The sequence below is a fragment of the Salmo trutta genome, chromosome 1, assembly GCF_901001165.1.
Source record: "Salmo trutta chromosome 1, fSalTru1.1, whole genome shotgun sequence".
Taxonomy (NCBI): Eukaryota; Metazoa; Chordata; class Actinopteri; order Salmoniformes; family Salmonidae; genus Salmo; species Salmo trutta.
This window is the reverse complement of record NC_042957.1, coordinates 42,686,318-42,702,986: the sequence shown is the minus strand read 5'-3', so window position 1 is coordinate 42,702,986 and position 16,669 is coordinate 42,686,318. Positions and strand designations below refer to the sequence as shown.

General features: G+C 42.4%; 1 protein-coding gene across 1 annotated transcript; it reads left to right on the top strand.

The window, feature by feature from the left end:
* Window positions 1–1,673: 1,673 nt before the first annotated feature.
* Window positions 1,674–15,984, top strand: LOC115196399 (integrin alpha-IIb-like). Its single transcript, XM_029757206.1, has 31 exons — window positions 1,674–1,765; window positions 3,513–3,643; window positions 3,813–3,910; window positions 4,350–4,521; window positions 4,837–4,886; window positions 5,089–5,134; window positions 5,790–5,909; window positions 6,235–6,279; window positions 6,595–6,638; window positions 6,729–6,794; window positions 7,257–7,309; window positions 7,483–7,558; window positions 7,716–7,851; window positions 8,174–8,362; window positions 9,337–9,382; window positions 9,520–9,627; window positions 10,213–10,268; window positions 10,373–10,524; window positions 10,889–11,005; window positions 11,165–11,232; window positions 11,490–11,637; window positions 11,996–12,088; window positions 12,618–12,697; window positions 12,975–13,055; window positions 13,522–13,627; window positions 13,864–14,016; window positions 14,204–14,302; window positions 14,566–14,682; window positions 14,943–15,039; window positions 15,228–15,350; window positions 15,617–15,984. The coding sequence occupies exons 2-29, from the start codon at window positions 3,625–3,627 to the stop codon at window positions 15,036–15,038; spliced, it is 2,634 nt and encodes an 877-aa protein (XP_029613066.1). The 5' UTR covers window positions 1,674–1,765; window positions 3,513–3,624; the 3' UTR covers window position 15,039; window positions 15,228–15,350; window positions 15,617–15,984.
* Window positions 15,985–16,669: the final 685 nt, after the last annotated feature.

Here is a 16,669-nt window from a genome sequence, read left to right as displayed (position 1 = left end):
AGATGGAGGCAGTTCTCTTACCATTCTCTGACCATTCAGCAAAGGTTACCACACACCATTCTCTGATATCTGACCACTGGTTTACACAAGTGATCGTGCTAGCTGGGTTGAGTACCACTGAGTGAAGAAACTCAACATTTGTACACATCTTTAGTATTCATGCACATCTTCAATGTTGCTATGAAAATATACTCTGCTGTATTCTCTGGGAGACTGCTCTCTCCTCTCTTTTCCTGAATGTACTGACCAGTTTTCTTTCTGTATAGTTCTGTGATATTTCAGAACTGACCAAAACACGTATCCACCATCTCAGGTTCTTCACAATCATGTTTGTCAGTTTGACTTCATTTTGTGCATCTTTGTACTTCTGAGGTGTTGAACCATCTATAGAAGCAGAGAATTTATAATCAGACCAAAGTCTAGAAATGTTAATGAGTGTCCAAGGTGATTTCATTCATTTACATTTTAGTCATTTAGCAGACGCTCTTATCCAGAGCGACTTACAGTAGTGAATGCATACATTTCATACATTTATTTTTATTTTTTCCTGTGCTGGCCCCCTGTGGGAATCGAACCCACAACCCTGGTGTTGCAAACACCATGCTCTACCAACTGAGCTACAGGGAAGGCTGTAGCTCAGTCAAGTCAGTTAAAGTAGGGGTACCAGCTGTGTAATCATTCACTTTATGGGACAGATCACTATGATATGTGTTTTTATGTAACACTATCATGGGGTTTGTCCTGTAATACATATTTAAATGACAACTGAATAACTCAGTAAAATGTTCTTTATTATATAATTAATTTTACGTTTGTTTTTCACTATGTTGAAATGGAACATACTGTAATGTTTTTCATGTAATCTGTGCAAGAGTTTATTAAAGCTGAAAACACCAAACTTATGAGTCGTCCTACCATGTGTACAGGGTAGGGGGATGGTTAAGTGAGTGTGAAGCTACAGGAGTCATTTTCAAATCAAATCAAATGCATTTATATAGCCCTTCTTACATCAGCTGATATCTCAAAGTGCTGTACAGAAACCCAGCCTAAAACCCCAAACAGCAAGCAATGCAGGTGTAGAAGCACGGTGGCTAGGAAAAACTCCCTAGAAAGGCCAAAACCTAGGAAGAAACCTAGAGAGGAACCAGGCTATTTTGTGTCAGGTCCACTTAAATTTTCCATCTGTTTCCATGAATTGTCATGCCCTGGGGAGGACTCATCTGGGAAGAGAAGGGTTGGGTGTAATTGACCATTGTCTCCTTAATCTCTCAAACCCAGCAACCCGCCCTGTGCATGTGTCTGTGTGTCTGTATCTGTGTCTGTGTGCTTCTGTCGTTCTCTCTCCCTCTCTCTCTCTCTTTCTCGCTCCCAACTGAGAGAAAACAATAGAAAACATTGTATTTGGATCCACATCACGATAGTTTTATACGTTGGTTATGCACAGTCTTGAATCGTGTAATTAATGCAATTTTTTTTAAATAAATGTATGTACTATGAGAGACATTGTTTACAAGTTAATATAACACTATAAATGTATGTGCTAATGTGTGTGAGAGCTGCAGTTCTGTTCTGACAGACTCACATATCTTCACTTCATTGCGCAAAATATTCTCTGCAAAGTCCTATCAACAGGAAGCAGTTAGTTACACTCCACTCACTACAATGCAATGAGAGCCGCAAACAAATTTAGCTTAGCAAGAAAAAAATCCTTCAACTCACATCAACAACTCTGCACTACCTATGACAGCCCTCTCGACATTACTGTGTAAGTTCCCTGCCTTGCGGAAAACAAACGGAGATGATAAGAATTACTCACATAGGAAGAACACATTTGGCAACACATTTGGATTACAGTTTCACTTGCAGTGAGGGTACTTTCCTTTAGGTGAGGGAGTTGACGGAGCTAGAGAAGCGTTATAGCTGAAAAAGATGGAGGAACACCGCATTCATACATCAATACAAATGATGGGTCTCCTGCTGTTTGCTCTCCCACATTACTCTGACACCTTAAATCTAAACCTGGTTAATTTCACTGAGTTCTCTGGCCCTGAGGGAAGCTTCTTTGGCTTCTCTGCAGATTTCTAGCAGTTTAACAACAAAACGTAAGTATTGCAATATACTATTTTGTAAGTTTTGGCTTTGCATCATTCAGTAGGCGTTGCATCGTTTTTATGGTATCTGTTAAACTACACTGTATATATAAAACTAAGTCAAAATGTGTGGATTCGGCTATTTCAGCCACACCCGTTGCTGACAGGTGTATAAAATTGAGCACACAGCCATGCAATCTCCATAGACAAACATTAGTAGTAAAATGGCCTTACTGAAGAGCTCACTGACTTTCAATGTGGCACTGTCATAGGAGGCCACCTTTCCAACAAGTCAGTTTGTCAAACTTACGCCCACCTAGAGCCGCCCCGGTCAACTGTAAGTGCTGTTATTGTGAAGTGGAAATGTCTAGGAGCAACAAGTGCTAGTGCTAGGCCACACAAGCTCACAGAATGGGACTGTTGAGGGCTGAAGCGCGTAGTGCGTAAAAATTGTCTCTCCGCGGTTGCAACACTCACTACTGAGTTCCAAACTGCCTCTGGAAGCAACATCAGCACAATAACTGTTTGTCGGGAGCTTCATGAAATGGGTTTCCATAGCTGAGCAGCCGCAGACAAGCCTAAGATTACCATGAGGAATGCCAAGCGTCGGCTGGAGTGGTGAAAAGCTCGCCGCCATTGGACTCTGGAGCAGTGGAAATGCGTTTTCTGGAGTGATGAATCACTTTTCACCATCTGGCAGCCCATCAGACGAATCTGTGTTTGGCGGATGCCAGGAGAACGCTACCTGCCCCAATGCATTGTGCCAATTGTAAAGTTTGGTGGAGGAGGAATAATGGTCTGGGGCTGTTTTTCATGGTTCGGGTTAGGCCCCTTAGTTCCAGTGAAGGAAAATCTTAACGCTACAGCATACATTCTAGACGATTCTGTGCTTCCAACATTGTGGCAACAGTTTGTCGAAGGCCCTTTCCTGTTTCAGCATGACAATGCCCCATTGACAAAGTGAGGTCCATACAGAAATGGTTTGTCGAGATCGGTGTTGAAGAACTCTCCTGCACAGAGCCCTGACCTCAACCCCATTAAACACCTTTGGGATGAATTGGAACGCCGACTGCGAGCCAAGCCTAATCGCCCAACATCAGTGCCCAATCTCACTAATGTTCTTGTGTATGAATGGAAGAAAGTCCCTGCAGCAATGTTCCAACATCTAGTGGAAAGCCTTCTGAGAAGAGTGGAGACTGTTATAGAAGCACAGGGGAGAACAACTCCATAATAATGCCCATCATTTTGGAATGAGATGTTTGACAAGCAGGTGTCCACATACTTTGGGTGATGTAGTGTATATGCTGGTATTAGTCTTATATTAAATTGGGAAAGGTATGTGGAGTTTGAATGGCCTTTCATCAGATGCTTGTCTGAAATCCTGAAGAGAATATTTTAACCCTAGTATTTTCTGTCCCACAGCATCGGTGTTGTGGTTGGGGCCCCCAGAGCCAACACCAGTCAGCCAGGAGTCACAGAGGCGGGGGCTGTGTATCTCTGTCCCTGGGCACAGACAGGAGGGGCCTGTACTACCATGACCTTTGACACAAAAGGTAATCCTTTAAGTATCAAAAGTCCTATTCATGCATTTCTATTTTTTTTATTGATGCTGTGAACGTATTAGCATACTGTAGATCAGTAAAAAAGTAAAGTAGCTATTTATTTATTCTGGGCTCAATTAAAAAACAGGTTGACAAACTGAGCTGTCTGATGTAAATACAGGTGATGAGGTTTATCTTCACCAGAACTTAGTGATAAGGTCTTCAAAGTACCACCAGTGGTTTGGCGCTACTGTGCGATCCTCTGGAAACTACATTGTGGTGAGTTTTTCCAGCCATTGTAGCACATTACACTTCCCACTGTCTCTGACTCTTTGAATTCTCATAAACCAGTCATTCATTGTGCTGAGTCTGAAGGCCGCTGTATACAGCCACCGTGCAGTATAGAATGTATCAGATATTGATCCTCTAAATCTTTTACACAACCCCTCTCCCTCCCTTAATTTATTTTCTTTCCTCTCGCACTGTCATTCTCCTTCTAACATTTTGTTTCTCCCAACCACCGACCCCCTCTCTTTTTCTACCAATGTTTGTATGCCTCTGGTCCTTCTTAATTTACTTTCTTTCTCTTGCTGTCATTCTCTACATCACTTTGTTTTACCCTTACCCTTCTCTTTATCTCTATATCACTTTCCTTCTCCCCCTCTTTCTCTTTCTCTCTCTACTTCCTTCTCTCTCGGTCTCCATCCCCCTGCGCCAGGCCTGTGCCCCTCTGTTCCACTGGAATGTGATAGACGTGGGTGAACGTGATGAGGCCCAGAACACTCCAGTGGGGAACTGCCTAGTGTTGAACACACTGACAGGGGAAACGGTCAACTTCTCCCCCTGCAGAGACATCATGACTGAGAAGGTTTACAAAGTCCTGAAGTACAGTAAGAGATATTAGTCATGCCAGTAGTACCTGTACAGTACAGTAGCATGTTCCTCTGTTGTCCACTCAAAACTCAAAGGCTGCATTTATGCATGCAGCCCAATTTTGATCAGAATTGGGCTGCCTGTGTAAACGCAGCCAAACAAGCATCGAGTCAGAACTGTGGTGGTAAATGAGGATTATTGTCCCTGCTATGCCACAGAACTACTAGGGTATTCCTTCTTAAAACAGCAGTTGACTTCATGTTCACAAGTTTGCCTGCTGTTTTTTTTCTACTCTATGTGTTTTCATCTTTGATCCTAATCTTGATTCTCAGATAAAGACAGACGATACTGTGAAGTGGGATTTAGCTCCGACATAACAAAGGTGCCCACACTCCAAACATTTCTCATCAAACTTTATCTTGTTGAGTCATATAAGGTTATATATTACACAGTAATGTAGCAGATTAGATCAGTAATGGTTAGATCCACATAGTTTATGATACTGTAAGTTAGTAATTACACCAACAGTGTTATGATACCATCTATAACAATGATTTGATTTGTTTCTTGCTGTACTATTCTAGGAGGGAAGGCTCCTTATTGGTGCCCCTGGAGGCTACTACTTTCAAGGTAACATGTGCCATCTTGTGTTTCGTAGTGTGTAAACAAAATGATTAGCCTGGTTAAACTAGATTGCCTACCACACTGATGTAAAACTGCTAGGGCATAAAATTGCTGGGGCATAACATTTGCTGCTGGGTCATTGGAGCTGGATGCCACACTTGCTGAGGCTGCTGGGATATGGGGGTCGGTTGCTTCTGCTGCTGGAGCATTGACCAAAAATGGGGTGGACAAACACTAAAATACAAGAAATATAAAATGTCACCATTTATGGTTCTTAGGCTGGTGGCTTCCATAATTGCTTCCATAATTATGGTGGCTTCCATTATTGCTTCCATAATTATGGTGGCTTCCATTATTGCTTCCATAATTATGGTGGCTTCCATTATTGCATTCATCAACACTCCTATGATAAATGTGTACATTAATAGCCCTGTTGTTAGGATGTCTCCGGGAAGGTTGATGATAACTGAGCATGATGAGTTATCAAATTACTAGTCTCGTAAATAATGTCAAACATTGTTAATGTGGAAGGCAACCTGTCTGCTTTAGTTTACTAATATTACCATGGAATATTATGAAATAAATATGTATAAATATGTATAAACATTACTAAAGTGTCTTCTCCAAATGCTGTTTGCGGTGCTTAACCTTTCTGTTGCAGGTCAGATCATCAGTGCAGGACTACCTGACATTGTCAACAGTGCCAACAGCCAGAATGCCAAACCTAATGTGGCTGGACAAACCCATTCCCCTGAGACTGGTGGATACGATCATTACCATGGTAAGAGAGTTACACGCAAGACTTGTGGTCTAAAGCAATGGTTTTCAAGCCTCTTCCCAGAGACGCCCAGATGTTTCACAATTTTGTTGTAGCCCTGAGCTAGCAAACCAAATTCACCTAATCAAGGGCTTGATGATTGAGCTAGCAAACCAAATTCACCTAATCAAGGTCTTGATGATTAGTTGACAAGTTGAATCAGGTGTGCTACCCCGAGAAGAGGTTTGAGAACCGCTGGCCTAAAATATTCGGTCCTCTGATAATCAGAGACATTATCATTAGTTCAATAAACCAGAAAGTTTGATGCATTACACTGGTTCACCAACAGGGTATTCTGTGGCCGCTGGCGAGTTTACTGGAGACTCAATACCAGGTGAGAAAGTTTCCGTCAAAAGTGTCCACACAACCAGATAATTACTAACCTGGTCCCAGTTTGTACTATCATTCCAACTCATTGTCATGCTAAACATTTGTTCATGTTTTCCATGACGAGGAATGGAATGTTAGCACATTGGGCCACAGAGTGGTGCCCAGGCTAGAAAATTACACTTCCTACACTTTATGTGACTGGTAGAGATAGTGACAGCTGTAAAGGATACAAAAGGTTGAAACATTTCTCAATACTTTATTAATTAAGTCTGTTTTATTGTGTTTAAAATCCAGTAGAAGTATGTATTTTCTGTTTCAGATTATGTGGTTGGAGTACCTAATGACCGCAACACAGCTGGTTCAGTAAGGGCTCCCGATGGTGTTATGATCATTTACTTTTCATGTTCATTTATTAGAGAGTGATCTAAGCTAATGTTTTGGTTTTGTATCCAGGTCAAAATCTATGATGGAATTACAATTGACTTTTTGGGAGTGAAACACACATTCTTAGGCTCTCAGGTGAGACTATACTTACATAATCATATTTTATTTTGATTTACTTGTTTACAGGAGAGTGATGAAGAAGTAATCACATTTACATTTACATTTAAGTCATTTAGCATACGCTCTTATCCAGAGCGACTTACAAATTGGTGCATTCACCTTATGATATCCAGTGGAACAACCACTTTACAATAGTGCATCTAAATCTTTTAAGGGGGGGGGGGGGGTTAGAAGGATTACTTTATCCTATCCCAGGTATTCCTTAAAGAGGTGGGGTTTCAGGTGTCTCCGGAAGGTGGTGATTGACTCCGCTGTCCTGGCGTCGTGAGGGAGCTTGTTCCACCATTGGGGTGCCAGAGCAGCGAACAGTTTGTTGTATCACTATGTGACATGTCTATACAGATAGGGCTTTGTGTTGATATCTGAGTGATGAGCAATGTAGTCCACTCAAAACCACATGCAACTTTCATCTTGCAGGTGGCCTCTTACTTTGGCCACAGCGTTGCAGTGACTGATATTAACAATGATGGGTATGTCAGAACTCTCGTACTTACTTTTTTAAGTCCATAATCATTGAAGCATTAAACATGAATTAACCATCTGATAACATCTAAGCCACTGGTCGCCGGCTTGCTGTCTCGAGGAACAATGAAAAAGAGATCAAATGTCCAGCCATTCTTGCTCTGTCCTCTGTTTACTACAGACAAGATGACATCCTAATCGGGGCGCCCCTCTTCATGGAGTGTGTGTCGGGCCAGCAGTTGCAGGAGGTGGGCCAGGTGAGTGAAAACCTGATGAGCCCTGGGTGGTTGAAATGTTATCAAATAAATCTAGAACATGTGAGCATAGTGTGCTGTCTCCATTCACCTTTTATTAACTATTTTTTTATGCCCAGCACTTGCTCCGAGATAATGGATGTGTGTAATCCTTTCCCAGGTGAGTGTTTACCTGCAGAGAGGGCGCTCCACCTTCCACTCCAAGCCAGACCAGAAGCTGACAGGTTCCCAGGTGTACGGACGCTTTGGCAGCACCATCGCCCCCCTCAGTGACCTGGACAATGACGGTTTTAATGGTGAAGCTCTGATATAAAGTCATTTGACTTATAATATATGTATCTTCCCTTCAAATATAGTAACTGCCTCAGGGGCAGCAGAATCAGTAGTATCTGCTTTTCTCTGTAAACAAGGAATGATATTAAATGTGAAAATATCCTCTCCAAAACACTTTAATCTCCTTTCTGAAACAATTTTTGATTTCATGAATCTCTCTTGAATGCTCCATTTTCTAATGGTGGGGAATGCTTTTGTTATAGCAGTGTTTCAATGCACTCTGTCCATGGATTACTCATCACTATAAAGCTTTTCTGTCTCTCTCGCTCTCCCCCTCTCTCTCAGATGTTGGTGTGGGAGCCCCATCCTCAGGCATTGAAGGGAGGGTTTTCATCTACATGGGAACTAGCGATGGACTGTCTCCCCAGTATACCCAGGTCATTGAGAGTCCCTTCCGGTCCCTAGGTCCCTCTCCAGCACAGTTTGGCTTCACCCTGAGAGGAGCCACTGACATTGATTCAAATGGCTACCCAGGTTAGTCTGAAAACAAACTCTTCGGAAACTGTGGGCTTGCTTACCTTGATTTAGAATAGATGTGGATTTGATTATATTTGGGTTATACATGTGTTTTGACTTGAATAATTGATTCTAGCCCAAAATCGTGAAATAATAATCTCATCAAGATTTGAGAAGTTATGGAACAACAAACCTTACTCCGCCAACCATTCCCAACAATGTCCCTACCTCACTTGTCAAGCCACAGTGTCAATCCTGCCAAGACCACTTGGAGATGTCAAACTGTAAGATCACTTGGAGGTCACTCTGTTCCCTTACGTCTCCACTATCAGCCTCTGACGCAGTTCAACAACAGCAGCAGCAAAGATTTCTGTTGTCCTTTTCTTTGTAGCTGACTACTACCCAAGGACATATTGCCACTACTTAACAAAGTCCTTGTTCCTTTCAGTCCCAGTTAAAACGTCCCCTTGAGGCAAAGGCAAAGTTTCTTGGACACACGAGAGAGAAACAGAAAGGTCACTCATCCAGTGGAGGGGCCAACATTTGTCGGGGGAGAGAACTAAATGGAGATACATTTGGTGTCTCTTGGAGACTAGTGAGCTACTCTCAACACAGCAATGCTTTTTGATGTGCAACACCTCTGGCTTTTAAAGATACTCCCCAGTGAGGCCATTACAGTTCAACTCTTTGAGACAAACTGGTCACTGTGAAAACTATTTCATTTTTTTCAGCTGACCTCTTTCCTTGAAAATAGTTTTGTTTCCTACTTGAGTTTCTTAGGAGTCACTGTGATATGAAAGCAGAGGTTCTGGCTGTTACCAAAGGGCGATCAATCCCATGGACTATTTTTTTGGTACCCTTTCATGAGAAAGTGCTATCAAAAATGTAATTTTTTTCCCCAAAGCTGTTTCATGACCCTATATTTCTTATGTTTCAAGACTAGAAAAATAAGAGTTTGCAACTTGTTACTATCAATCTTTGTTGCCTCACAGATCTAATTGTTGGTGCATGGGGAGTCAATAAGATTGCTGTGTACAGGTACAGTACTGTGAGATAAACAAACAGTTTATTTGTTACTTTAAATTAACTTGAGAAATGTTATCTGTAGAAGTTTAACATTTGCATTCACAATGTACCCAGAATGTCTATTCTCTGTCTGTGTGGGGTGGTACCAGGGCTCAAGCCGTGGTGATGGCAAAGACCCAACTCTCCCTCTACCCTGACTTCCTGAACCCAGATGTGAAGGAGTGTGAGCACACCACCACCAACGAGCCTGTGGCCTGGTAAAGATTATTCTCATACCAGAGTATCATACCGCTAGTGTAGGCATTAACCATAGCCTCGAGAAGTTGTTTGGGGGTGGGGGTGCTGCGTTAATTATGATGGATATTTGATTTTTTTTTTGAGGGGTAGGGTGTTGCCCTTCACTACAGACACTATATCGGTCCGCTAATACAGCACTATTAAAGGTCCAGCGCAATACTTTTGTGACCATTTTTATTTTATTTTTATCAATATTATTTTTTATTCCGATTTTACAGGGGGTGCTGCAGCACCCTCAGCAACCCTACTTCCCGTGGCTATGTCATTAACCCAACTCACTGGTGCAGGAATGTTATTGTATTTTTGGCCAACTGGGAAGAACATTTCTGATGGACAAATGTTGGTGGGCACGGCAAGAATGCACGTATTGGCACTATGTAGAATTCCTGTAGTGTCCTAGGTGCCTAACATATTATTGAGATGTGTGACATGCCTGGACAGTTCCTGGTTGTGTTAGACTGATCTTTCCCGTGGTGTTGTGTGAATTTGTTATTGTAAATTCAGAATGACGTTATGACTGATGTGGTCTGTCTCTCTCCTTACAGCTTCACAGTCATGATGTGCCTTAGTGTGTCTGGCCACAGCATTCCAGAGGAGATAGGTAGGAGACTCATACTGAAGTAATTTATTCCTGAGGAAACATACATATTCTCCTTGAGTTTGAGTTTTCTGTTTGTTCAAGATACTCTAAATCCACTCTTGTAGTTCTAGATGCAGAGCTTCAGCTGGACAAGATGAAACAGCCAATGGCCCGGAGGACCCTGTTGCTGCACACAAATCTGCCCCAAGAGTATTTCCAGCTAACCATTCAGAGAGATGTGGGAGTGGTCTGCAGGAACCAAACCGCTTACCTAAGGGTGGGTTGCTTGTGCCAATTTAGCCAATTTATAGGCCTGTATTTTGTATTACAATGGTCAGAGCTCAAAACCTGAAATAAAACCATAATGTTACAGCAGTGTTCTTATCAGGCTGATGCTCCCAAGTGGCCATTCACTGACGTGACACTACAACAGGCTCCAATCACAATACAATTAGTAACCTCACAAAAATGTTGTGTACACTGCCATTGTCAGTGGCAACAGAAAAACCTGAAAGGGGAGTAGATTGATATTGTCTTAACACTACGTGATCCACTAAACTGCAGTAGATCTTTACTGAATTTCAATTGAATCGAGGGTAAATTGCATCAATGTCAGTACTGCATCCTGTCTCTCTTTCCAGCATGAGTCAGAGTTCAAGGACAAGTTGAGCCCCATCTTCATCTCCCTGAACTACAGCCTGTCCAACTCCAACTCCCAGGAGACCATACTGCATGGCCAGAGAGCTGTGGTCGCACAGGTGACATCACACATTACGTTCTTAATGTATTTATACATTTTAGTTTGCAAAGGAATAACATTTTATAAGTGGTAATTACATAGTTGCAACCTATGAATTAGCAAATGTGTTTGTTTCTTTGGGTATAAAAATGTGTGTATGTATCTGTGTGTTGTGCAGACCAGAATCATTCTGGACTGCGGAGAGGACAATGTCTGTGTCCCTGACCTGAGGCTGACTTCTGAAGAGTGAGTGTCAAACTCCCCTGAGTTCCACATCACTAAGTAGTGTCATCTGTTTTCTTGGTCACTCTACATTTTCAAGACATTGGCCAAGTGACATCTCATGGGATCAGTGTGAGGGAAAATAAGGTTACATTTGACTTTTTATTTGTAATACGAACCATGCAGGTAACTGAATATCAGGGAAATGATTGTCTAGTTAGAGCATTTTATTCCTGTCTACTATACAGCCCTTTACGCCTCTACCTTTGACCCATCCTCAGAGGTACCGACCGTCTTCTGATAGGGGATGACCACCCTGCCCTGCTGGTCATCACAGCGGAGAACAGAGGAGAGGGGGCCTACGAGACCGAGCTGGAGATACGCCCACCAGCCAACACACACTACCAGAGTATGGTGACTGACAGAGAGGTGACTGTGACTCTCCTGTTCATAATAAAAGAGAATTGTTAACAGAGTGACATCAACTGTCCCACGCATGTGACCTGCAGGAAAAACTATGAGCCCAGCGTTTTGCTGGTCAGGTTACGTGGTCAGCATTACCTACTGGCCCTATGTAAAACACACTGTCTGAGAAATGGCACCTATATTCACCTACATTCACCACCTATATTCACAAATGGCACCTATATTCACCACCTATATTCACCTATATTCACCTATATTCACCTACATTCCCTATATACAGTAGTGCACTACTTTTGACAAGAGCCTCATGGGCCCTGGTCAAAAATAGTGTACTATATAATGAGTTTTCCAACTCTCCCAGGGCTTCAGCAGGTTGATCTGTGCTCAGAAGAAGGAGAACCAGACGGTGGTGGTGGTCTGTGAGCTGGGAAACCCTATGAAGCAGGGCCAGAAGGTAACCACCATGTAATTAAATATAGTGAAAGTAAAAACCCTTGCACGTGCCTTGCACGAGCCAGAACAGCTCATTGGAGCAAAAGCCTATCTCCTGTTTCTGTAGCGTGAGGCAGCTTGAAAGGCAGGACACTAATCTATCACAGGGCCTTAACCCCAATCTCCTTAATGCTATCTGAGTGCCAAGCAGAGACCCATCGGATCCAATTATTACAGTCTGTAGTATAACTTGGCTGGGGATCGAACTCCCAACCTTCCAAACTCTGGCCGGACACACTGAGTTGGCATAGAATTGCACATAGAATAATAGTAATTCAATAGGATTTAACCATAGCTAGTGCAAGGGGAGTGGTAGGTGTGAATGTGTTACCCAGACATGTCACTGTGTGCTCTGGGTTCCTGTGAATGTGTGAAAGCATCAAGGAGGCTTCCGGCCATTCTGGGTCTTTACTGTCAACGGGCGTGGATGACATGTGACTATGTGTTTGCAATAGCTCTGTACAGTATGTTTTTCTCTCTGTCTGTCGTAGCTCCAGGCCGGTCTGTTCTTCAGCGTGGGGAACCTGGAGAAGGTGGAGAGCCACGTGTCATTCACATTACAGATCAAAAGGTTGAGAATAACACTTTCGTCCCGTCTTGTGATTTTAATGCCCTCAATGCTACCAAGGCATTGTTTTTGTGTTTTTAAAACAACATTTTAATGGGTAAATCAACACAATGTAAGGCATATTTGGAGTCTCTGAAATACATATAGTTGACATGCTTGTTAATCCAGTTGTCTGTATTTTAGACATTCAAGGTGTCAGCTGAAGGTTCATGGCTTTTCTAATGACACAAGGGAAATGTTCAACATTCATTCAGCTTCTTCCTTCCTTTATAATCTCTAGCAAGAACAGCCAGAACCCTGACAGTAATGTGGCCCATCTGAGGATCGATGTCAGCGATGAAGCAACTCTGGAGATGCGGGGGTGGGTGGGTGGGCCTCCCTTATTGTCCTCCAATTATCCTCCAATTATCATCAGAGCCATAAACTGTGCTGTTTTGTTCTACCATGGAAATGAGCACTCCTTCTGACTCCTGAGACACACTTTCTGTGTGACAGTTCAGAGCTGCCATGCCAGACTAGTAGCAGACCGAATATCTAATATCCAAAAGGGATTAGTGATGTTTGCCATTGGAAGATGCTGTCCTAATGCAAGCGTATTACGGTACAGTAACAGCATGGTTTCCTATTTTCCTTGTAGTTATTGGCTTTCCCAGGACATGTGGTAACTAATTATCACCAGGACTATTTAACTATATGACTAAGAGGTGCAAGTTAAGCATCCTGAAGCAGTCTGATCCCTATATCCCACTAAGATAGGACCAGGCTAATGTTCTCAGTGTAGTCCTCAGCGTTTGGTCCACCCTTATAGCCTGTTGTTTTTTGGACAGGGGCTCCTCTCCATCTGAGTGTGTCCTGCCCATTGCCAAGTGGGAACAGAAGGAGCAGCCTGCTGACCTGGAGGAGGTTGGCCCGCTAGTGGAACACGTCTATGAGGTAACCTTATATGGTTCACTCAGTGGTTCACTCAGAAAAGAAACAAAGCGTTTAAGACATCGGTCTCTCTGAGGTTGGTGCAGTTTTACGCCAAAATGCATAACATATATTTGAAGAGTCCATAAGGCCGTTATAGAGTATGTTTGTATACGTTATTTCATATTTATACAAAGACAGTGAGATACAACTTAGTGAGTGAAATCTGAAAGCATGTGTTTTTGTGTTGAAACACTCAGTTGAGAAACCTGGGTCCGAGCACGGTCAACGCCAGGGTGGTAGTAGAGTTCCCCACACATCACCATGGAGACTTACTGCTCTATGTGTTCGCTAACGCCTCCGAGGATTTCCTCACCTGCCACTCTGACTCCCCTGACATCGACCCATATCAGGTGAGAGAGGTAGCCATGTTGTGGCCCTGCAGTGTGCCAGACAGCAAATCTTTCTGTAACGGAAAAACCATGTTGTTTTTCCATTCATTATGTTTTATTTAAAGGGAAAGCAAAACCATGTTTTCTATTATTCTTTTGATGATGTTTTGGTTATATGAAATTGGAGTACACTCTTTTGTTTTGGCAGTTGGTTAAGACCGGGAATCCTACTGTTGGTACAGTGTACAAGGTTAAACAGAATGAGGTGGAACGACCGGAGCCTCAGCACAAAGAGACCGTTCATGTGGTAAACAAGTGTCACTTCATGCGATTAACATAATGACATGCATCAGTGTACAATCAAACTGTCTTGTCTTTACTTGATGCTGTATAGTAGGCCAGTTCCATTTTACTGCAATTTCAGAGACAACTTGCAATATTCTATATATGCCACAAGAGGGGGTTGTACAACAAAATATTGCATCTCTCAGGTGGATGGGGACATTCCACTGATGTGTAATGGGGGGAAAACGTTGACACTTCGGTGTGGTCCTCTCGATTTTTCCACAGAACTGCACCAGTGGAGATACCTGTCTGAGGTTTGTGTGTGAGGCCAAAGGTCTGGAAAGAGGCTGGAGCGCTGTAGTGAAGGTGATGTCCCGACTCTGGGTACAAACCTTCCTGGAGGTGAGAAAGAGAGAGAAAGAGAACGAGAGTGAGAGAGAGAGAGAGAGAGAGAGAGAGAGAGAGAGAGACTAATACGGGAGCCTATAGCATATCACAGTGACATATTTTCCACACAATCTTTCACTATAGCTACAATCATAGGCAGAAAGGAAAAGCGCTCCAAGACAGCTCTGCATCAAATTGAGATAGCATTTTGTAGGATTTTACTTCTTTGACCTAGTTCCGTAATGATTATGTAACCCTCATTCTGTTTCCCCTAGAGGCCTTATGAGAATTATGTCCTCCACTCTTCAGCACGCTATGCGGTTATAGATATGCCCTCTAAGATCCAGCCTGAAGAGCTGCCAAGTGGCTGAGGTAAAAAATGAACCAAAGTTTCCCCTTTCCACTTCTGCTGCTGTGTAGACAACATGTATTTACTAATGACGTAAATTACTTACTTGAGGCATATACACACAACCATATCTCACAAAGCAACCATTTCTTCAGTAGTCATTGGACGAATTTAATTGGAGCCAGTTGACCATGTGTGTATGTGTGTGTAGACCCAGACCAGTGTGGTGTGGAGGGCTCCTGATGGAGAGAAGGAGGTGCCGGTGTGGTGGAACGTCTTGGCTGTGGTCTCTGGCCTATTCCTCCTCACTCTGCTAGCTTTGATCTTCTGGAAGGTAATGTACTGACATAGTTAAAACAGCAGGCGGCGCAAGATTCGGCGCCATAACTGGGTAGCATTTAGAGGGTGCTATTCAGCTATCATCTAAGTATTGATCACTCAGTCTTTTGAATTATATGTTTTTCTGAAACCTGTAACTATTGGTTCGAATGGAGACAAAAAGGAGGGGACATAAAGGATAATGACCTCAATGACACACAAAGGAAACCTGAATCAGAAAATAATATGTGGAAATGTAAATGTTTCGTGTTTATGCTTCAGGTGGGGTTCTTTAATCGCAACCGTCCCCCGTGTGATGATGATGATGACAATGCAGAACAGCTAGCTGGGGCTGGACAGCCTGAATACGCTGAGATGCCTCCAAACACAGAGGACAAGCAAGAATAAACAACTACTGTATCACCCTGGAAACCCTGGTGTTGTATTTATTTGTTTTGACACAGACGCCCTCCCTTTTTATGAGTGTTAAACTGTTTCACATGGTTTGTAAATGTTGCAATTGGCTTCTTGTTCTACTCCCTATAACTGCACACTTTCTAAAGATGCCCCATTTAAAAAAGAACATGTTTTTTAAAGGGTATCTTGTAGCTATTCTATTTTGTATTAAAATAAACATATCATCTTTACCATCTTGATTTAACACTTAGTGTCCTTTTGAAGCCAAACTGGCCTTCCAATGTTCACAGAGGGGATATCCTTGTTAGTGTGATGGCATCGGCATGCTCTATAAGCAACCATTGTGTTAGGGAGACCATCATGACTCACTGAAGGCTGAGCCAGCTTCCTGTTATTGTAGAGGGAAGAGGGGAGACCCTAGAGTGACAATAACACTCAAATCAAATGTTATTTATCACATGCGCCGAATATAACAAGTGTAGACCTTACCATGAAATGTCTACTTACAAGCCCTTAACCAACAGTGCAGTTCAAGAAGAGTTAAGAAAATATTTACCAAGGTAAAAAAAATTATAAAAAGTAACACAATAAAATAACAATAATGAGGCTATATACAGGGGGTACCTGTATAATTTGTACATGTAGGTACGGGTGAAGTGACTATGCATAGACTGTTTATGCAGCTCATCGAAAAATAATAAGAAATAAATACCCAGATATGGCAAGAAGGGTACAGTACTTATTGGTGGTTTTCTGTTACACCGACACTTTATATGCATTTCAAAACAAATTTGAATGAATAGTTGCTATTGTGCAGGCAAACAGATAGGTAGCCTACTTTTAAGTGAACTGGAACACTGTGTACTTACGTTGTAATTACACTGTCCTCCTAATGGGGTTTGAGATGGACTTATAAGG

Coding starts and splice junctions, on each gene's coding strand:
- LOC115196399 (XM_029757206.1), top strand. Junction 12,089..12,617: donor CTATGAAGCAGGGCCAGAAG/GTAACCACCATG, acceptor TGTCTGTCGTAG/CTCCAGGCCGGTCTGTTCTT. Junction 14,017..14,203: donor CTGACATCGACCCATATCAG/GTGAGAGAGGTA, acceptor TTGTTTTGGCAG/TTGGTTAAGACCGGGAATCC.